At 50.4% G+C, this 22,536-nt stretch overlaps 3 protein-coding genes across 3 annotated transcripts in view; all 3 read left to right on the forward strand.

Moving 5' to 3' along the window:
* The window catches only part of LOC106034313 (protocadherin gamma-C5-like), a 184,988-nt gene that overhangs the window by 24,341 nt on the left and 138,111 nt on the right, over positions 1-22,536 (forward strand). The gene's annotated exons all lie outside the window — the stretch shown is intronic.
* LOC136786367 (protocadherin gamma-A10-like) lies at positions 1,224-4,001 on the forward strand. Its single transcript, XM_066977068.1, has one exon. It carries the CDS (start codon positions 1,320-1,322, stop codon positions 3,984-3,986), a length of 2,667 nt encoding a protein of 888 aa, XP_066833169.1. The 5' UTR covers positions 1,224-1,319; the 3' UTR covers positions 3,987-4,001.
* LOC136786363 (protocadherin gamma-A10-like) lies at positions 9,663-12,647 on the forward strand. The gene has a single exon (XM_066977053.1). It carries the CDS (start codon positions 9,678-9,680, stop codon positions 12,630-12,632), a length of 2,955 nt encoding a protein of 984 aa, XP_066833154.1. The 5' UTR covers positions 9,663-9,677; the 3' UTR covers positions 12,633-12,647.

The following is a 22,536-nucleotide window of genomic DNA, read 5'->3' on the forward strand; positions in this document are numbered from 1 at the left end:
TGAATGCTTACTGTGTAGAATAAGATCCACTGATTCTGCATGACAGAATCTGGAAAACTGATGTTTAGCGTGGAATTATTTCATGGTCTTCCTTTGGCTTTTTCTCAAATGAATGTATTGGAAGTGTTTGATAACTGATGCCAAATTCTGCCCTCATCTTACACCTCTGTGTACACTGGCATGTACATGTCCCATGGTTCTCAGTACATTCAAAGTATGGTACATTCTCAATACGTTCAAACATTTGATGCATTCAAAGTGAATGTCCTGGGGTTTTCTTCCGTTTTATGGGTAGGCATTTTTCTGGAAATCCGTTCAAGTGAATGAAAGTTAGACAAGAATCTTCAGCAATTGCGATCTCCAAGACTGCATTTATAGTGGGGGAAACTGATCAGAGGTGAGTGCCCAGACTGGCTTGCTAAATAACAGGGATGTGGAGTGAGTGCACAGGCTTCTCAGAGAGCTGAAGGGACCTGTTTATTCCTTGGTGCTACACCCTTACACGGGGAAATGTTTTATATCAGCTGTTGACATTGGAACGACAGCACAAATTATAAATGAATGTGAGATTTAAATGAACACAAAGTGTTGCAATGAAAAGGAAACATTAATTCAAGAAGGACTACAAGAAGGATCTCTGCAATTCGTTGAAGTGATTGTCCTTCTGCAAACATGGTGTAAGGGTGATAATTACTTTGAGGTGGAATTAACACGAATAATTTTACCTGCCATGCAGTAGAACTAAGATATCAAGAAGAACCCTACACCTTCATTCTGATCATGACCGCCATGAAGACCAGAACGCATTCGATGTTCTCCTCGAAGAAGAGAAGGCGTTGCAGAAGCAAACGCACCGACAATGGGCCTTGTCGCAGGGGAATGTTCCGTGGCGCCGTGTTCGCGGGGGCCGAAGGTTTCCGCGGAAGAGGCAGGGCGGCGGCGCTCGGTGTGAGCCGTGCGTGCAGTGCCGGGCGGCGGCTGCGGGCGCCGCTGTTCACCACGGAGGAGAGGAAGGAGCGGAGCGCTGCAGCCAGCCCCGCCCGCTGCGGCCCGGCTCGCTCGCCCGCGGCAGCGGCAGTACCCGACTCATTCGCTCGCTGTGTCGGCGGCCGGGTGGGCTGCGAGCGGCCCTGCGGTGCGAAGCCGAGCTACAGCGAGGCGGAGGGGCCAGCGAGAGCGGGCGACGGCGAGGCCGGAGTCGAAGCGTAAGCCGGAGAGAGAGACGGAGCGAGAGTCTGATCCGGAGCCGCAGGCGAAGAGCCGGGGCGGCGGCGGGGAGCTGTCGGCGGGCGTCCGGTGGCGGCGGGGCCGTGGCGGAGATGTGGGCGGCGAGAGAAGGGCGCTGGGGCCGGAGGCAGCGAGCGCTGCTGTGCTGCGTGTTGGTGGCGGCGTGGGAGGCGGCGTGGGGGCAGCTGCGCTACTCGGTGCCCGAGGAGCTGCCCAAGGGCTCTTTCGTGGGCGACGTGGCCAAGGACCTGGCGCTGCAGCTGGCGGCGCTCCGCGACCGCGGCGCCCGAGTGGTGTCGGCAGATAGGACGCGGTATTTCGCTCTGCATGCGAACAGCGGCCACCTGGTGACGGCGGAGAGGCTAGACCGAGAGCAGCTGTGCGAGGGCGTGCAGCGCTGCGTACTGCGCTGTGAGGTGATCGTGGAAGGCGAGATGAAAGTTTACGAGATCGAAGTGGAAATCACGGACATTAACGACAACATACCCAGCTTCGGAGAATCAGAAAAGAAACTGAGAATGAGCGAGATGACTGCTCCAGGGTCGCGCTTCCTTCTGGCCACGGCTCACGACCCGGACGTGGGAGTGAATTCCCTGCAGAGCTACGAGCTGAGCGGCGACGAGCACTTCTCGCTGTCCGTGCAGGCGGGAGCCGACGGGGAGAAGCGTCCCGAGCTGGTGCTGGCCAAGGCGCTGGACCGGGAGGAGGCGGCGTTTCACGAGCTGGTGCTGATGGCGAGCGACGGCGGCGAGCCGTCTCGGACGGGCACGGCGCGCATCCGCGTGTCTGTGCTGGACGCCAACGACAACGCGCCCGTGTTCAGCCAGGCGGTGTACGCGGTGCGCGTGCCCGAGGACGTGCCCGTTGGCTCCACGCTCCTCACCCTCACGGCCACCGACGCCGACGAGGGACTCAACGGCGAGGTTAAGTATTCGGTAATAAAAGTGACGGTAGTAACAACAGATAAATTCTATGTAGATCCCGAGACGGGATCAGTCAGGCTGGTGAGGAGCCTGGACTTCGAGGAAGGCGACTCCTACGAACTGGTGGTTCAGGCACAGGACGGCGGTGGCTTTTCCGACACGGCTACAGTCTCGATCTCGGTGATCGACGTGAACGACAACGCGCCCGAGATTTCGGTGCGGTCGGCTCTGAGCGAGATCTCGGAGGACGCGCCTTCGGGGACGGTGGTGGCCCTGCTGCACGTGCAGGACCGGGACTCGGGCGCCAACGGCGAGGTGCGTTGCTCGCTGGTCGGGGACGTGCCGTTCCGCCTGCGAAGCTCGGTGGGCAGCTACTACAGCGTGGTGACGGCGCGGGAGCTGGACCGGGAGGAGGTGTCGGAGTACAACGTGACGGTGCGGGCGGCGGACGGCGGGTCGCCGTCGCTTTGGAGCAGCGCGGTGCTGGCGCTGCGCGTGCTGGACGTGAACGACAACGCGCCGGTGTTCGCGGAGGCGCGCTACAGCGCCCGTCTGTCCGAGAACAACGCCGAGGGCGCGCTGGTGCTGACGGTGCGGGCGTGGGACGCGGACTGGGGGCAGAACGCGCGCGTGCGGTACCGGCTGGCGGAGGGGCGTGTGCGGGGCGCGCCGCTCTCGTCCTACGTGTCGGTGCAGGCGGAGACGGGCGCGCTGTACGCGCTGCGCTCGTTCGACTACGAGGAGGTGCGCGAGGTGGGGCTGTGGGTGCGGGCGGAGGACGGCGGCGCGCCGGCGCTGAGCAGCAACGTGTCGGTGCGGCTGCTGATCGTGGACGAGAACGACAACGCGCCGCAGGTGCTGTACCCGCCGGCGGCGGCGGCGGCTCCGGGCGCGGGCTGGACGGGCGTGGAGCTGGCGCCGCGCTCGGCGGAGCCCGGCGCGCTGGTGGCCAAGGTGGTGGCGGTGGACGCGGACGCGGGGCAGAACGCGTGGCTGTCCTACGAGCTGGCCAAGGCGACGGAGCCGGGGCTCTTCCGCGTGGGGCTGCACAGCGGCGAGGTGCGCACGGCGCGCTCGCCGCTGGCCCGCGACGCGCCCAGGCACAGCCTGGTGGTGGTGGTGAAGGACCAGGGCCGGCCGGCGCTGTCGGCCACGGCCACGCTGACGGTGGTGCTGGCCCAGAGCGTGGCCGAGCTGCTCTCGGAGCTGGGCAGCGCGGCGGCGCCGGCCGAGCCCGCCGGCAGCCTGACGCGCTGGCTGGTGCTGGCCGTGGCGGCCGTGTCCTGCCTCTTCCTCGCCTTCCTGCTGCTGCTGCTGGCGCTGCGCCTGCGGCGCTGGCGCCGCTCGCAGCTGCTGCCGCCGGCCAGCGGCGCCTTGCGCGGCGTCCCGGCCTCGCACTTCGTGGGCATCGACGGCGTCCGCGCCTTCCTGCACTCCTACTCGCACGAGGTGTCGCTCACCGCCGACTCGCGCAAGAGCCAGCGGCGCTGGGCGGCCGACAGCTGCTGCAACACCCTCCCGGCCCGGCCGCCGCCCGACAAGGCCGCGCCGCTGCTCGGGGACGACGCTGCCGGCGCCCGCGGCGCACGGCCCGACGCCCTCCCGGTGAGTGGCTCCGGACACCGCGACGCCCTCCGTCTCGGCGCTTGCCTTCCTTCCTGCTCCTTGCCTTTCCCTCCCCGCTCTACTTCGTGGCCGGGGAGGTTTGCTGCTGAGCAAGGCACAGCTTCAGTGGGCAGCGGGTTATTGGTGGCTGCCCCGGCTGCCCCTCTCTCAGGGAAGTCAAGCGTGGGCTTTGCTTCCAGCATTACTCTTGGTGAAGAAAGCATGAGATGAGTCGGTCTTTTGTTTTCAGTTGTGCTCTATACGGGCCATTCCGCCACGCCAGGTGGTTGCTCATTTCATCCCCTGACATGTATCATGCCGGTTTTCCTTTTTTTTTTTTTTTTTAACCTATTCTGAGTATATGTACACTTGAGAGTATCAGGTGGTTAAGATGTATCATCCCAATAGCCCATGTGCTTGATCAGTAGTCTGAGGTTGTCTTTAAGCAGAATCTTAATCGTGTCGTGTTTGATTTGGCTGCCTCTCCTCTACAATCTATGCAGCCTTTCTGTTGCAGTGTTAACATGGGTTGAAATGTCTTTTAAGTGTCCATCTATACTGCTGTTTTTGTGCATGGGTTGGGATAATGGCCTTGTTTACTAGTGATCCTTTTAGGACATCTGTTTGGCTGTTATACAGATGAACAGGACTCATAAAATCTGCAGTTGAAATTGCATAGAGATGCTGTTTGTGAAAGGCTGTTGGAGAAAAGAGGAGTGTGTGAGCATTGACTTCTCAAGAAAGGATCAGGCTTTGCTAGGAAGCATATGCTATGGCAACAGCTTTGTTGTGGCTTCCTCACTTGAATTTGTGTTGCATAATATTTGAGTAGGTTATAAAATGTGGTTTGAAGAGTAAGAGTAAAGTCCATTTCATGTCCTGCAGTTTTTGTATTTTTGTCTTGTTTGCTGTCGATGTCCAAAGTAGTACTCAGTGTGGCTGAGAACCCTGAAAAGACTTGGAGATCTGTTATTAAGTGTTGGATTGGGCAAGCTCTTTTCTTATATACTTTGAAAGATTACTGCTGTGTGATGAAAGGTTGATATCCTTATGTTTCCTTAAAATGTCACTTACAGATAAGCCGTTATCAGTGGCTAACATACAATTAGGAGTTGGTTATTGACAGTGGCACAACTGTATGCTGTGAATGTAGAGGACTGAGAATAAGAGGATGGTTCTGAAGTTAGGAAATAGATGTGTCAGCAGTTAATTTGTTTTGGCACTGCTTTGATTTCATTGTGAATGCCAATTTCTGTAGCATCTATTACATTTGATGTCATAATTTTGACAATTACTGCGGCATTTATGCATGATTTTATACTGGTTTTGCTGTCCTGAAAGGGAATGCTAATCTTCTGATGCTAAAATGTTCTGCACAGAAACTGTGTATGTAGAGCTATGATGTCTGAGTATAATGGCTTTTTTTACCTGTGAAAAGTCTCCTTAATCCACCCATATCTGCATTTTCCTTAGTTGTAATTCCATTTTCAGGCCTTTGTTTGCAGGAAGGTTGTGCTTCATATTTCCCATTTTTGAGAGGGCTTTTTCATTTGAAAATGCCAAATTAGTATTGCAGCAAATCCTTCTCTCCCTTGAGAAGTTCCTATCAGCCAACTGGAGACAAATTTTTGAGTATAAGGGAAATAAAACAGAAGCTGAAACTGAATACGTCCACAAGATCACAAGACTTGTCATGAGAAAAGGCCCCATAGTACAGCCTTTACATTTACAGTTTCATATTCATTGGAGATGAGCTGGCCACATCATGGAAAAACTGATAAGAGCTGATGAACTTTTCTTAATATGTCCCCTACAGTATAGTCTAGAAGACTTCAGAGCCTTGCATGCAGCTTAAGAATCAAGTCATTTCTTGCTGCTCTGGGGAGGAACTTTCTTGCACGCAGAGAAGACCATGCCGCCCTCCTAGTGAGTTTCTCTACCAAGCTTTCTCTTTAAACGCTTCCTTTTGCTTCTTGTCTTTTTTTTTTTTCCTGATCTTTAGACTAGTTGTGTAGGTTGAGTTATCAATAGCAGCATAGCTGTCTTGAGGAATGTGTTATGTATTCATGGGCCTTGCTCATGTAAGCCACTAGCTGGGTATTTCATCAGAGTTGGAGCTTGTGTAGAAGGCTGGAGATATGAGGGTGTTCTCATGCATGTTTGTTTCCGAGGAGTGGATGTAAATACGATTTTAGTAGGAGAGGCATGTCTGTGTGGAGCAGTGCATGTTCTTAAAGGAGAGGGACATTCCCTTACAAACATATTTACAATGACCCAGTCTCTGTTGGAGAGCAGCTTCTCTCTGTCTTTTCCCTTATCTCTTTAGTAGTCTTTAGAAAGTTGCAAAGAAATGTAGCTCCCTTCTTGGTATACCTTGATTGTGCCAGTTTGTGGTATTGGGAAATGGTCTGTTGAACTTGTCCTTTGGTGAAATTTGCTTGCAAATTCTGAGGGTGAAAGAAAAGCATTGAATTTGTGGAAGGTTTGAGGTATCAGGTTGGGGGAAACTTGTGTGAGGGTCTTTAGAAGGACAGATGCTCCTTTCTCTGTTTTAGTTATTTCATTCTACACACATCTGTGGTTTACGCACTTTGAAGTCTGTGCGCTGATCAGGTTTTGACTGAGGAACATTATTGAGCTTTTATTTTTTTCACAGCAATTATATTACATCCTGATAATGTGGTGGAAAAAAAAATTGTCTTCTGATGTGTCAATGGTGTAGTTTTTGCGAATATTGTGAATAAATGTGCTGGGCGATTCATCCTTTAATGATGTATGTCCTTTTTGGCTTTCGTGAAGAAGGAAGGCAATCATAACAGTTGGGAGTAGTCTGGGAATTCTTCATGTGTGAAGGTCTCTTGGTGGAAAGAGGAGCCTTTGAACACTGACCTCTCACAAATGGAGCTGGAAGTGGCCTTGCTGGCAGACACATGGTATGCCCAACCTTTACCCTAGCAATGCAAAGTCCACCATTAACCCATGTCACTAAGCTCTACACCTACACACTTTTTGAAGATCTCCAAGGATGGTGACTCAACTACTTCCCTGGGCAGCCTATTTGAGTACTTCACAACTCTTTGAGGGAATAATTTTTTCCTAATATCCAACCTAAACCTCCCCTGGTGCAACTTGAGCCTATTTCCGCTCATCTTAAAACTTGGTGCTTGGGAAAATAGGACGATACCCACTTTGCTGTAGCCCCCTTTAATGTAATTGTAGAGAATGATAAGGTCTGCCCTGAGTCCCCTTTTTCCAGGATTAACAACCCCAGGTCCCTCAGATGCACCTTGTAAGTCTACTTCTCTAAACTATTCAAGAGCTCCTTTTATCCTTCTTCGGACATGCTCTAGCACCTCAATGTCTTTCTTGTAGCAAGGGGCTCAAACCTGAAGACAGTATTTGAGGTGTGGCCTCACCAGAGATGAGTACAAAGGGACAATCACTTACCTAACCCTGCTGGCCGGAATATTTCTGATACAAGTCAGGATACTGTTGGCTTTCTTGCACACCTGAGCACATTGCTGGTTCATATTCAGTCATCTATCAATCAGTCCTCAGAGGTTCCTTTCAGGCAGGCAGCTTTCCAGGCAGTCTTCCCCCAACCTGTAGTGCTGCATGGGGTTGTTTGAACCCAAGTACAGGACCTGTCACTTAGCCTTGTTGAACCACATACTGCTGGCCTTGGCCCATCGGTCGACCCTATCCAGATCCCTCTGCAGAGCCTTCGTACCCTTGAGCAGATCAACACTCATGTCTAACCTAACTTAGTGTCATCGGAAAACTTAGTGAGGGTGCACTCAATCCCCTCATCCAGATCTTGATAAAGATACTGAAGAGAACTGGCCCCGATTCTGAGCCCTGGGGACACCACTAGTGACCAGCCTTCAACTGCTTGCCACCAGTTTGCTTGCACCTCACTAGTTAGACAGGACTGCTGATAAATGATGGAAAGTGGCTTGGCTAGAACTTCCACCAACTCCCTCAGTACCCTCAGGTGGATCTCTTCTCATCCCATACATTTGCATATGTCTAAATAGTTTTTCAGGTTTGTGACCATTTCCTCATGAATTATGACAGTTTCATTCTGCTCCCCATGCCTATCGACCAGGTGGTCCAGGGATGGTGTACCCAGAGAAAAATTGGTCTTGCTTCTAGAGACTGAGGCCTAAAAGGCATTAAGGAGCTGATCTCTTGTCACTGTGCTTCCCCTCACATCCATTAAAGGATGGAGATTCTCTTTAGTCCTCCTTTTCTTGTTTATGTATTTATAAAATCATGTTTACTGTCTTTAAGAGCATTAGGCATAATGAGCTCCAGTTGGGCTTTGGCCCTTCTAATTTTCTCCCTGCACAGCCTCACAATATCTTTATAGTCCTGAGTGTTGCAGGTGCATCCCTTGAATTTCATTGTAGAAATGGTTAGGGCAGATCAAAAAAGGACATCTGTAGAGTGACAGTGAAATCCTTCCCTTGTGTTGTTTTCCCATTTTTGCCTCATTTCCTGCTGCTGTCTCAGCTGGGGGTCAGTGTGTCAGAGAACCCTAAAAAGGCTGGAAGATCAGTTAGAATTGTGGGACTGGTGGAGCAATTTTCTTCCAGACCTTGGATGTTTTTCCTCCTGTGGAGAGAATTACTTTGATATATTTCTCTTTCAATAAAAATAGTGTCAAAAAAAATGTCAGTGAATTATATTCCCGTCTTGTCTAACATAAGGTAAGAAGTAGGATGTTGTCCATGTTGCAGTTAAAGTCTGTGAGTGCAGAGTACAGAGGCCAAGAGGCAGGCTTAGAGCTTGGAAAATAGTTGGGTCAATGTGGCTTTGAATGGGGAATGCTTTGGCTTCAAATCTTGTGCCAAGGCCTGTGCCATTTCTGCTCTGAACACGGTGTCACTGTCCTTAGAGACAATGGTGTTTCCCTGAGAATAAAGTATTTGGCAAAAAAGTGCCTATGTAGGGCAGGTGTCTGAAGAGAAAGGGTGCAACTGGAGTCATCACCACTTATGGAAGTGAAGACAAAGAAGAGCAGAAGGGTGGTGTCGTCTGGAAGTGCTGAACTAGAGCTGTAACTGATCCCAAGTACTGTTGTTGTCTTACACCTGCGTCTGTGCCTGTGTGCTTGTCTCCCATGAGGGAGGGTCCCAACTGAAAAGAAAGGAAAGCAAGTCCAGAATCTAGAATCAAAAAATTAAAAACCAACCAACCAAACAAGCAATAAAAGCAACAAACAGAGAGCCATGCTACTGCTTTGCAGGAAAGAAACTGTGGAGAAGATAGGCATGATTTCCTACCCATTGCTGCTTTTAAGTTATAGCAGGAGGTCCTGAAGCACTGCATACCTCCAATACCTCTGATCCTCCAGTGGGATGCTGGCTACAAAGGAATATGGTACAAACTGGTGTGGAGTACTTCAGGCCAATGCCAGCTACCTGTGGGATGTTCTCATCTCCTGGAGGACTGAAAACAGAGGGTCTGCCAACCTGTATGATGTCCTGCATTCTATAGTGCTGGATGCACAATAAGATCAATTAGCCATAAATTTCAGTGCTTACTATGTAGAGCGTGACCCACTGATTCTGCATTACACAATCAGGAAAATATGACTGATGTTTAGTGCTGGAGACATTCCCTAGTCTAACTTTGGCTTTTTGACAAATGAATGTACTGGGAAGTGTTTAATAAATGATGCCAAGATCTGCCCTCATCTTACATCTCTATGTACACCGGTGTGGCCAGGTCTTTGCTACCTTCATAGTGAATGCATGGGGTTTTCTTTTTGTGTATGAGAAGGCATTATTCTGTAAATTGATTTAAGTGAACAGAAGCAAGACCAGGTCTTCAGGTGTTGTGGTCTCCAAGACTGCATTTATAGTTGGGCAAACTGATCAGGGGTGAGTGCCGGGACTGGATTGCTCAGTAGCAGGGATGTGCGTGCAGTGCCGGGCCGCGGCTGCGGGCGCCGCTGTTCACCACGGAGGAGAGGAAGGAGCGGAGCGCTGCAGCCAGCCCCGCCCGCTGCGGCCCGGCTCGCTCGCTCGCGGCAGCTCCCGGCTCGCTTGCACGCTCGCTCGCTCTCTGTGTCGGCGGCCGGGCGGTCTGCGGGCGGCCCCGCGGTGCGGAGCCGAGCTGCAGCGAGGCGGAGGGACCGGAACCGCGGACGGGAACCGAAGCGGGAGCGAGAGACTGAGCCAGAGTCGGAGGCGAAGAGTCGGGGCGGCGGCGGGGAGCTGTCGGCGGGCGTCCGGTGGCGGCGGGGCCGTGGCGGAGATGTGGGCGGCGAGAGAAGGGCGCTGTGGCCGGAGGCAGCGAGCGCTGCTGTGCTGCGTGTTGGTGGCGGCGTGGGAGGCGGCGTGGGGGCAGCTGCGCTACTCGGTGCCCGAGGAGCTGCCCAAGGGCTCTTTCGTGGGCGACGTGGCCAAGGACCTGGCGCTGCAGCTGGCGGCGCTCCGCGACCGCGGCGCCCGAGTGGTGTCGGCAGATAGGACGCGGTATTTCGCTCTGCATGCGAACAGCGGCCACCTGGTGACGGCGGAGAGGCTAGACAGAGAGCAGCTTTGCCGGCTGATGGAGCAATGCGTGGTGCCCTGTGAGGTGATCGTGGAGGGCGAGATGAAAGTTTACGAGATCGAAGTGGAAATCACAGACATTAACGACAACGCGCCAAGCTTCAAGGAAGTACATCTGGAAGAGGAAATGAGCGAGTCTACAGCGCTCGGGTCGCGCTTTCCCCTGGCTGAGGCTCACGACCCGGACGTGGGAGTGAATTCCCTGCAGAGCTACGAGCTGAGCGGCGACGAGCACTTCTCGCTGTCCGTGCAGGCGGGAGCCGACGGCGAGAAGCGTCCCGAGCTGGTGCTGGCCAAGGCGCTGGACCGGGAGGAGGCGGCGTTTCACGAGCTGGTGCTGATGGCGAGCGACGGCGGCGAGCCTGCGCGGACGGGCACGGCGCGCATCCGCGTGTCTGTGCTGGACGCCAACGACAACGCGCCCGTGTTCAGCCAGGCGGTGTACGCGGTGCGCGTGCCCGAGGACGTGCCCGTTGGCTCCACGCTCCTCACCCTCACGGCCACCGACGCCGACGAGGGACTCAACGGGAACGTGAAATACTCGCTTAAGAAAGCGACGGAACTGGCATTGGAAATTTTCCACCTGGATCCCGAGACGGGATCGATCAGGCTGGTGAGGAGTCTGGACTTCGAGGAAGACGACTCCTATGAACTGGAGGTGCAGTCACGGGACGGCGGCGGCCTTTTCGACACGGCTACAGTCTCGATCTCGGTGATCGACGTGAACGACAACGCGCCCGAGATTTCTGTGCGGTCGGCGCTGAGCGAGATCTCGGAGGATGCGCCGTCGGGGACGGTGGTGGCCCTGCTGCACGTGCAGGACCGGGACTCGGGCGCCAACGGCGAGGTGCGTTGCTCGCTGGTCGGCGACGTGCCGTTCCGCCTGCGGAGCTCGGTGGGCAGCTACTACAGCGTGGTGACGGCGCGGGAGCTGGACCGGGAGGAGGTGTCGGAGTACAACGTGACGGTGCGGGCGGCGGACGGCGGGTCGCCGTCGCTTTGGAGCAGCGCGGTGCTGGCGCTGCGCGTGCTGGACGTGAACGACAACGCGCCGGTGTTCGCGGAGGCGCGCTACAGCGCCCGTCTGTCCGAGAACAACGCCGAGGGCGCGCTGGTGCTGACGGTGCGCGCGTGGGACGCGGACTGGGGGCAGAACGCGCGCGTGCGGTACCGGCTGGCGGAGGGGCGTGTGCGGGGCGCGCCGCTCTCGTCCTACGTGTCGGTGCAGGCGGAGACGGGCGCGCTGTACGCGCTGCGCTCGTTCGACTACGAGGAGGTGCGCGAGGTGGGGCTGTGGGTGCGGGCGGAGGACGGCGGCGCGCCGGCGCTGAGCAGCAACGTGTCGGTGCGGCTGCTGATCGTGGACGAGAACGACAACGCGCCGCAGGTGCTGTACCCGCCGGCGGCGGCGGCGGCGGCGGCTCCGGGCGCGGGCTGGACGGGCGTGGAGCTGGCGCCGCGCTCGGCGGAGCCCGGCGCGCTGGTGGCCAAGGTGGTGGCGGTGGACGCGGACGCGGGGCAGAACGCGTGGCTGTCCTACGAGCTGGCCAAGGCGACGGAGCCGGGGCTCTTCCGCGTGGGGCTGCACAGCGGCGAGGTGCGCACGGCGCGCTCGCCGCTGGCCCGCGACGCGCCCAGGCACAGCCTGGTGGTGGTGGTGAAGGACCAGGGCCGGCCGGCGCTGTCGGCCACGGCCACGCTGACGGTGGTGCTGGCCGAGAGCGTGGCCGAGCTGCTCTCGGAGCTGGGCAGCGCGGCGGCGCCGGCCGAGCCCGCCGGCAGCCTGACGCGCTGGCTGGTGCTGGCCGTGGCGGCCGTGTCCTGCCTCTTCCTCGCCTTCCTGCTGCTGCTGCTGGCGCTGCGCCTGCGGCGCTGGCGCCGCTCGCAGCTGCTGCCGCCGGCCAGCGGCGCCTTGCGCGGCGTCCCGGCCTCGCACTTCGTGGGCATCGACGGCGTCCGCGCCTTCCTGCACTCCTACTCGCACGAGGTGTCGCTCACCGCCGACTCGCGCAAGAGCCAGCGGCGCTGGGCGGCCGACAGCTGCTGCAACACCCTCCCGGCCCGGCCGCCGCCCGACAAGGCCGCGCCGCTGCTCGGGGACGACGCTGCCGGCGCCCGCGGCGCACAGCCCGACGCCCTCCCGGTGAGTCGCTCCGGACACCGCGACGCCCTCCGTCTCGGCGCTTGCCTTCCTTCCTGCTCCTTGCCTTTCCCTCCCCGCTCTCCTTCGTGGCCGGGGAGTTTTGCTGCTGAGCAAGACACAGCTTCGTTGGGTATTGGATTGTGGGTGGCTGGCCCGCGGTCGGGGGCGTAGGCAGCAATCTGGAGGGGGTTTTTGCCCCCATCTCTGCTCTGGCTTGGCTTTTTGTTTGTTTGTTTGTTTTGGTTTTGGTTTTTTGTTTGTTTTGTTTTTGTTTTTTCTCCTTTACAAGGACACAGCTTCGCTGGGCAACGGGTTGTGGGTAACTGTTGCAGCTGGTGTAGAACGTGAGAGACGAGCGTGGGCTTTTGTCTTCAGCTCTGCTCTAGATAGACTCCTATTTTTTTTCCTCTTGCCATGTGCTTTTTCCTTTTATCCCCTGACACGTATAATGTAGGATTTTATTTTTTTTTTCCTTCAGTTTTCCTTGCTTTTCTGAAACCTCACCGCTTTCATTCCTGGGTGAGCAGGTTTGCTTCTCAGTAAGGCAGGGCTTCATTTCACATCAGGTTGTTTTCCCCCTTCATCGAAGGTGCCAAGCGTGGGTTCTGCTGCCAGCATTACACTTGGTGCAGAAGGTGGGAGACGAGAGGGGGCTTTTGCCTGCAATTCTGCTCTAGATGGACTTCTAACTTTTTTGCCACTTATCTGCTGGTTGTTCCTTTCATTCCCTGGCATATATCATGCAGGTTTTCGTTTTGTTTTTCACTCTTCTGAGTAAATGTATACTTGAGACTATCAGGAAGTTAAGAGGTATCCTCCCAATAACCCACGTGCTTGATGAGTAGTGCGAGCTTGTCTTCAAATAAAATCTTAATGGCCCGATGTGTCATTTGGCTACTTCTCCCCCACACTCCAAGCAACTTTTCTGTTGCTACATGAATACGGGTTGAGCAAAAAGAAGTCTTTGTATGCATCTGTGCTGCTGCTTTTGTGTGTGTGTTGGAAAAACGGTCTGGGTAACAGGTCCTTTTAGACTTCATCACTTGAATTTGTGTTGCAAAATATTTGGCTTGGTTAATGTTGCATGAAGTGTGAGATTCGATTCCATTTCTTGTCCTGCAGTTCTCACATTTTTGCTATATTTTTTGTCAATGACAAAATGTGGCCTCATGTGCCAGAGAACCCTGAAAAGACTGGAAGATCTGTTATGAGTTGTTGGACTGGGGGAGCTGTTTCCATACACAGCATGAATATTTCCTGCAGTTGGCACAATGTCTTTGATATCCTCATGTTTCCTTAAAATGTCACTGGATGAAATGCTCTTGCCAGCAGCCTAAATATGGCTAGGAGTTGGATGTTGTGAGTGGTGCAACTGAATGCTGTGAATGCAGAGCAAGGATGGTGAGTGGTTGAGTTTGAATGTGGAAAATAGGTGGATCAGCAGTGGTATTGTTTGGTCTGATGTTTCATTTCATAATTTGTGTCAAGGCCACCATTGTTTATGCACCTTTTTCTCCTGGCTGTGCTGCCCTGAAGCACAACTTTAATTCTCCAATGATAAAATATCTTGCAGAAAAAACTGTGTGTAGAGTGATGATGCCTGTGTCTAGTGGCTTATAATTCCTGTGTGAATACTCATTAATTCACTGCCATTGATTATAACATTGTGACCTAGATTTTCTCAAAAAACAAAAATGTGTTTTTCCTCACTTGCCAGGTGGTTGCTCATTTTCTCCCCTGACATGAATCATGTGGGTTTTCCTTTCAGTATTAGAATACCAGGAGCTTATTATCTTTCCGTTAGCCCATTCAGCACTTGCTATTCTGACTAATAGTGAGTCCTGATAGGAAATGCTAAAGCAAACGAGGTATTCTGCATGCTGGTTTAGTGGCCTGAAATGGTCTTGAAAGACAATCTTAAGGACCCCATGTTTCATTTGGCTGCCTCTGCCTTATACTTTATGGAAATTTTCTGTTGTTGCGTGAAGATGGCTTGAGCAAAGAGATACCTTTGTAACAATCCATGCTTCTCTTTTTATGTGCTTGATGGGAAAATGGTCAGGGTTCCTGGTCCTTTTAGGATTTCTATTTGGTTGCTATAGAGATTAAAGTCAATCATAAAAGTTGTATTTGAGATTGCCATGGAGGTGTTGTATGTGAAGGGCTGTTGGAGGAAAGAGGAGTATGTGAACATTGACAAGAAAAAAAGGAAAGAAAGTAGCAGGCTTTTCTAGCAGGCACAAGATTTGGCAGCAGCTTTGTTATGGCTTCATCACTTGAATTTGTGTTGCATAGTATTTGGTGAGATTGTGGAATGGGATTTGAAGAGTGAGAGTGATGTTCTTTTCTTGTCCTGCAGTTTTTGCATTTTTGCCTTATTTGTTGTCAATGTCAAAAGTAGGCCTCAGTGTGGCAGAGAACCATTAAAAGACTGGAAGATTTGTTATCAGTTTTTGGACTTGGGGAAGCTGTTCGCATACATACCTTGAAAGTTTACTGCTCTGAGGTGAAAGTCTTTGATAGCCTTATGTTCCCTTAAAATGCCCCTGAATGATAAGCCCTTATCAGTGGCTGACATACGGCCAGAATTTGGTTATTGAGAGCGGTGCAACTGCTGTGAATGCAGAGGAATGAGGGTGACTGGTTGGCTCTGAATGCAGAAAACAGGTGTGTCAGCAATGATATTGTTTGGGCAGTGGATTTCATTGTGAATGCCAATTTCTTTAGCATTTGTGCACCAATTTATCCTGGATTCACTATCCTGAAAGGCAATGCTAATCCTCTGCTACCAAAATGTTCTGCACATAAACTGTGTATGTAGAGCTATGATGTCTGAGTATAATGGTTTCTGATACCTGTGACAATCCTCATTAATCAACCCCTACCTGCATTAGGGTATAGTGTTTCTCCCTTGTTATAATTCCATGTTCAGGTCTTTGTTTGCAGGAAGGCTGTGCTTCATATTTCCCGTTCCTGGATATGCCTTTTACATTTGCAAATACAAAGTTAGTATTGCAGCAAATCCTGATCACCCTTGAGAAGGTCCTATCAGCCACCTGGAGACAAATATTTGTGTATAAAGGAAGCGAAACAGAAGGTCAGACTGAATCTGTGTTTATTGTTCGCAAGACTTAGCATGAGAAAGGGTCCCATACTAAGGCCTTTACATGTACAGTTTTATATTCTTTCAAGATGAGATGAACACAAAATGGAAAAACAGAAGAGAGCGGATGAACATTTCTTAGAATGAAGTCCAGATGAACATTCTAGGGCTTTGCTTGCAGCTTAAGACCTCAGTCATTTCTTGGTGATCTAGGGAGGAACTTTCCTGTGCAGAGAGAAGACTGTGCCACATGCTCAGTGATTTTCTCTACCACATTTTTGTTTTGAATGCTTCCTTGTGATGTTTCTCTGGTTTTATCTTTTTTGGCCTTTTGTCTGTGTGTAGGTTGAGTTATCAGTAGCAGCATAGCTGTGTTGAGGAATGTGCTATGTGTTCATGGGTTTTGCTCATGTAAACCACTAGATGGTATTTCATCAGAGTTAGAGCAGGTATGGAAGGCTGGAGATGTGAGTATACTTTTGCGTTCTCTTCTTATTTTGTTTCGTCGGGAATGGATGTAAACATGATGTTAGTGGAAGAGGCGTGTATTTGTGGAGCAGTGCTTATGCTTAAAGGAGGGGGAGATCCCCCCCCCCAAAGACAATCCCAATAACTCAGTTTCTGCTGGAGGATGTCTCCTCTCTCTTTCCTCTTAGACCCTTGGTGTGTTTTAGAAAACTGTGAAGAAATGCACCTCCCTTCTTGGTATACCTTGATGGTGTGTTTGTGCACAGTGAGTGGTATTGGGAAATGGTCTGCTTATTTTTCCTTTGTTGAGATGTGTTTGGAAATTCAGATGGTGAAAAAAATATATTGAGGTTCTGGAAGGTTTGAGAGGAAACGGTAAGTAAACACTTTTTGAGGTGTTGCGGAAAACAGACGTTTCTCTCCCATTGTCAGTGTTGTGGTTTAACCCGGCTGGCAGCTAAACACCACACAGCTGTTCGCTCACCCTCCCCCCTCCCTCTCTGGGATGGGGGAGAGAAACGGGAAAGTGAAGCCTGTGAGTTGAGATAAAGACAGTTTATTAAGACAGGAATATAATAATAACAATAATAATAATAGTGATAATGATAATAGTATTAATAATAATAATGTGTAAAAAACAAGTGATGCACAATGCAATTGCTCACCACCCGCTGACCGATGCCCAGCCTATCCCCGAGCAGCCGACCCCCCACCCCGGCCAGCCACCCCTATATATTGTTTAGCATGACGTCAGATGGTATGGAATACCCCTTTGGCCAGTTTGGGTCAGCTGTCCTGGGTCTGTCCCCTCCCAGCTCCTGCTGCACCCCTAGCCTGCTCGCTGGCAGGACAGAGCGAGAAGCTGAAAAGTCCTTGGCCTGGTGTAAACACTGCTCTGCAACAATTAAAACATCAGCATGTTATCAGCGCTCTTCTCATCCTAATCCAAAACATAGCACCCTACCAGCTACTATGAGGAAAAATTAACTCTGTCCTAACTGGAACCAGGACAGTCAGGTTGTTCAGGTTCAGTTCAGGTGGTTCACGCACTTTGAAAACTTCCTGATGAATAGATTTAGCATTAGAATTGCTATTCTCCTTATGGTGGAAGCTTCAGGAAGACCTTCTGGGGAATTCATTCCCTGCTATCTACCTTACATGCCCTTCTACTCTGAATACTCAGAAATGTCCCTTTAGCTGCATATCATTTATTCTCTTCACAGTGTTTATTATTATATCGTGATAATGTGGTGAAAATAAAATTGTCTTTGGAGCTCTCCACAGTGTAGTCTTTGTGCCCGTTGTGGAGAAAAGGGCTGGCCAATTGGTCTTTTGATGATGTCCTTCTGGCTGTGATGAAGAGGGAAGGCAATGATAACATTGGGAGTAGTCTGGGAATTCTTCATGTGTGTAGTGGCCTTGGAGGCTTTGATTTCTCATCACACTCTTTGAACATTGTCATCTTGGAATGTCTCTGGAAGTGTCTTTGCTAACAGAAGTTTTACTGTAGTTTTCCTATTTTTGCCTTGTTCACTGTTATACTCTAAGCTAGGCCTCAGTGTGACAGAGAATGTTTAAGAGATTGGAAGATCTGAAATAATTGTGGGGTTGGGATAGCTGTATTCCATACAGCTTGAATATTTACAGCTGTGTTACGTGTCCTTTAAAGGTCACTGAATGGAATACATTTGCCAGCGCCTGACATGGGTAAGAGAAGATAGAATATTATGTGTGACAAAAATGAAACACAAGCTAAAACTGAATCTCTCTTAATTGCTCACAAGACATAGCATGAGAAAGGGTCCCATGTTAAGGCCTTTACAGTTTCGTATTCGTTGGAGATAAGCGGACCACATTGTAGAAACAATGATGAGAGGTGATGCACTGTTCTTACAATGAAGTCCCCTAGTGCATAGTTGCAAGAAAGACCTCCTTGACTTCCAGGTCCCTTAGAGAGGAAATTTGGTGCCTGCAGAGAAGTCTGTGACAGCCTCCTGGTGAGTTCCTCTACCACACTTTCTCTTTAGGTGCTTCCTTGTGCTGCTTCTCTGATTTTATGTTTTCCTGGTCTTTTGTGTAGGTGTGTAGGAGGAGTGATCAGCAGCAGCATAGACTTGTTGAGGAATGTGTTATGTGTTCATGGGCCTTCCTCGTGTAAACCACCAGCTGAGTACTTCAAGAGTTAGAGCTGGTGTGGAAAGCTGGAGATGTGAGGGTACTAGTGTTTTCTCTTCCATTTCTTTTGTCTGGGGAGTGAATGTAAATATGATGTTAGTAGAAGAGGCATGTCTGTGTGGAGCAGCGCACGCTCTTAAAGGAGAGGGACATTCCCATACAAATATATTTACAATGACCCAGTCTCTCTTGGAGAATGAATCCTCTCTGTCTTTCCCCTTATCTCTTTAGTATGCTTTAGAAACTTGCAGAGAAATGTACCTCCCTTTTTGGTATACCTTGATGGTGTGGTTGTGTGCAGTGAGTTGTATTGGGAAACAGTCTGTTCAACATTTCCCTTGGTGAGATGTGTTTGGAAATTCTGAGGGTGAAAGAAAAGCACTGAGGTTGTGAAAGGTTTAAGGTGATGTGTTCGGAGAATATTGTGTGAGGGGCTGTAGAAGGACAGATGCTGTTTTCTCTGATTGTTTTAGTTATTTAATTCCATGCATTGCTGTGATTTACACACTTTCAAGTCTGTCTGTTCAATATGTTTTGTGCAAGAAATATTATTGAGCTTTTTTGAGATCTTTGGAAGAGCCTTCTGGGGAATGAATTCTCCGTACATGCTCTACTACTATGAATACTGAAAAATATCCATGTGTATAACCCAGCTGCATATCATTTATTCTCTTCACAATGTTTTTACTAGGTCACATTAATGTGGTGAAAAAAAAAATTGTCTTTAGAGTTGTCCATGGTGTAGTCCTTGTGGACATTGTGAAGAAAGGGGCTGGGCAATTTGTCGTTTGATGACATCCTTTTGTCTGTTATGAAGAGGGAAGACAATTACAACAGTTGGAAGTAGTTTGGGAATTCTTCATGTGTGAAGGTCTCTTGGTGGAAAGAGGAGCCTTTGAACACTGACCTCTCAAGAATGCAGCTGGAAGTGGCTTTGCTAGCAGACATGTGCTGTGACAACAGCCATGTTCATAGAATCCTGGAATCCTTTTGGTTGGAAAAGACCTCTTAGATCATCTAGCCCAACCTTTAACCTAGCACTGCGAAGTCCACCATTATAGGATGTCACTGAGGTCTACATCTACATGCTTTTTAAGATCTCCAAGGATGGTGGCTAAACAACTTCCCTGGGCAGCCTGTTTGTATACTTCACAACCCTTTCAGGGAAGAAATCTTTCCTAATATGCAACCTGAACGTCCTCTGGTGCAATTTCAGGCCATCTCCACTCATCTTGTTGCTTGGTGCTTGGGAGAAGAGGGCCACCCCACTTTGCTGTAGCATCCTTTAAGGTAATTGTAGATCATTATAGGGTCTACTCTGAGTCCCCTTTTCTCCAGTCCATGCAACCCCACCTTCCTCAGCGACTCCTCATACGATTTGTTCTCTAAAACCCTCAGCAGCTCTGTTACCCACCTTTGGACCTGCTTCAGGAACTCGATAGCGTTTCTGTAGTGAGGGGTCCAAAACTGAACACAGTATTCGAGGTGCTACCTCAACAGAGGTGGGTACTGAGGGACAATCACTTCCCTAGTCCTGCTGGCCAGAATATTTCTGATGTAAGCCAGAATGCTCTTGGCCCTCTTGGCCACCTGAGCACACTGCTGGCTTCATATTCAACTGGCTATTGACCAATACCTCCCCTGTCCACTGGGCAGCTTTCCAGCCACTCTTCCTCCAGCCTATAGTGTTGCATGGGGTTGTCTGAACCCGAGTACAGGACCTGTCACTTAGACTTATTGAACCACATACTGCTGGCATCGGCCCATTGGTCCAGCCTATCCAGATCCCTCTGCAGAGTCTTCCTACCCTTGAGCAGATCTACGCTCAAGCCTAACTTGCTGTCATCCGAAAACGTACAGAGGGTGCACTCAATCCCTTCATCCAGATTTTGATAAAGATATTGAAGAGAATTGTCCCCTATACTGAGCACTGGGCAATAGCACTTGTGACCAGACTTCATCTGGATTTAACGCCATTCACCACGACTCTTTGTGCCTGGCCACCCAGACAGCTTTTAAGCCAATGAAGTGTACACCCGCCCGAGCCATGAGCAGACAGTTTCTGCAGGAGAATGCTGTGGGAATGAGTGTTCAAAAGCCTTACTGAAGTCAAGGTAGACCAAATCCACAGCCTTTCTCTAATCCACTTGGCACATCACCTTGAACAGAAGAAGATCGGATTTGTGAAGGAGGACCCATCTTTCATTAAGCCCCGTTGACCTAGCCTGACCACCTGGTTGCCCTCTAAGGGCCATTTGATGGCACTAAAGATATTCTGCTCCATGAACTTCCCCAGCACTGACAGGCCTGTAGTTTCCTGGATTGTGCTTCTGGCCCTTCTTGTAGATGGGCATCACATTTGCTAGCCACCAGTCGACAGGGACCTCTCCAGATAGCCAGGACTGCTGATAAATGATGGAAAGTGGCTTGGTAAGCACTTTCACCAGCTCCCTCTGAACCCCCAGATGGATTCCTTCTGGCCCCATAGACTTGCATATGTCTAAGTAGTTTAGCAGCTCACTGACCATTTCCTTGTGGATTATGAGGGCTTCATTCTGCTCTCTGTTCTTATCTACCAGGTGGTCAGGGGACGGGATACCCAGAGAAAAATTGGTCTTGCTTCTGAAGACTGAAGCCAAAAAGGCATTAAGGAGCTCACCTCTTGTCAATATATCCCCTCAATTCCAAAAAGAGATAGAGATTCTCCTTAGTCCTCTTTTTCTTGTTTATGTATGTATAAAAAAAATTTCCTTGTCTTGTAGCCATCTTGAGCTCCAGCTGGGCTTTAGCCCTTCTAATTTACTCTATGCACAGCCTCACAACATCTTTATAGTCTTCCTGAGTGTTGCAAGTACATCCCTTGTATTTCATTCTACATAATGTTGGGACAGATCAAAAAAAGAACACCTGTAGAGTGACAGTGAAATCCTTCAGTTGTGTAGTTTTCACATTTTTGCCTTGTTTGCTGCCAGTGTCTAAACTGCGCCTGAATTTGGCAGAGACCCCTAAAAAGATTGGAAGATCTATTAGAATGGTGGGACTAGGGGAGCAGTTTCCTTCCAGACCCTGAATGTGTAATCCAGTGGATAGAACTACTGTGATATATTTCTCTTTCAGTAAAACGTCAGAGAATTATATGCCCTTTTCTTTCTTCTCTCACCAATGCTGAGGAGTAGGATGTTGCCCGTGATGCAGACAAAGACTGTGACTGCAGAGTACAGAGGCTGAGAAGCAGGCTTAGAGCCTGGAAAATAGTTGGGTCAGTGTGTCTTTGGATGGGGAATGCTTTTGTTTCATACCTGATGCCAAGGGCTGTGTCATTTCTGTTCTGATCATGGTGTCTCTGTCCTTAGAGGCAATGATGTTCCCCTGAGAATAAAGTAGTTGGCAAAAAGTGACTATGTAGGGGAAAGAGGTGAAAGGGTGCATCTGGAGTCACCACCATTTATGAAGGTGAAGGCAAAGAAGAGCACAAGGGTGTTGTGGGAGTAGGTGTCCTCTGGAAGCACTGATCTAGAGCTCTAACTGATCCCAAGCAGTGTCATCATCTTATGCCTGCATGTCCACCTATGTTCTTGTCTCCCATGGTGCTTTGTTCCCTTCCCATAAGTGCCATTGGGTTTTCTTCAGGTGTATTCATAAATATTTTGTTGGAAATTGAAGTAAAATGAAAGCAAGACCAGAATATTCAAGTGGTGCAGTCACCAGGATCACATTTGTAAGGGAAGGAACCAGTCAAAGGAGACTTCCCAGATGACAAGAAATGTCTTAAATAGTTTCTTTGTCACTTTTGTACAGTTGTTCAAATCCCTGCTTGTGTTAGTTGACCAAAGTTTAGATATGGTTTTTCTTGCTCCTTGGCCCAAGAAAGAAGTGCTCAAGCAGGGGAATGGCAAAAGTCTGGATTCCAGCAAGGAAGACGGAAGAGTCAGCAGGGCATTTGGCTGCGCAACATTTGATTCCTTGCAATGTGTCAAGGTTTGTGCCCATTTCACTATGACCTTTTCCTCTATGTCCCCAAAGGGGATGACATTCTTCTCTGCATGTGTCTTCAAACCAATACCCCTGGATGTCCAAGCGTGCTGCATAAGAATTAAGCTTGAGTTGTCAGTGACTTCCAAGTGCTCTGGGAATGACTTCTCCAGGAAGAGCCATGTCTGCATAATGTCTGAAATGTTTACCTAACATAGATCTGTTGGAGTTTTTTGTTTCCTTATGCTTAGAATCAGAAATAACTGAGTGAGACAAGCTACTGCTTTGCAGGAAGGAAACTGTGGAGGAGACAGGCACAATTTCCTACCCATTGCTGCCTTTAAGTGATAGCAGGAG

The sequence above is a fragment of the Anser cygnoides genome, chromosome 14, assembly GCF_040182565.1.
Source record: "Anser cygnoides isolate HZ-2024a breed goose chromosome 14, Taihu_goose_T2T_genome, whole genome shotgun sequence".
Classification (NCBI taxonomy): domain Eukaryota; kingdom Metazoa; phylum Chordata; class Aves; order Anseriformes; family Anatidae; genus Anser; species Anser cygnoides.

Bases quoted from the DNA above. Each gene is read 5' to 3' on its own strand.
- LOC136786367 (XM_066977068.1), top strand. From the start codon at position 1,320: ATGTGGGCGGCGAGAGAAGGGCGCTGGGGCCGGAGGCAGCGAGCGCTG.
- LOC136786363 (XM_066977053.1), top strand. From the start codon at position 9,678: ATGTGCGTGCAGTGCCGGGCCGCGGCTGCGGGCGCCGCTGTTCACCAC.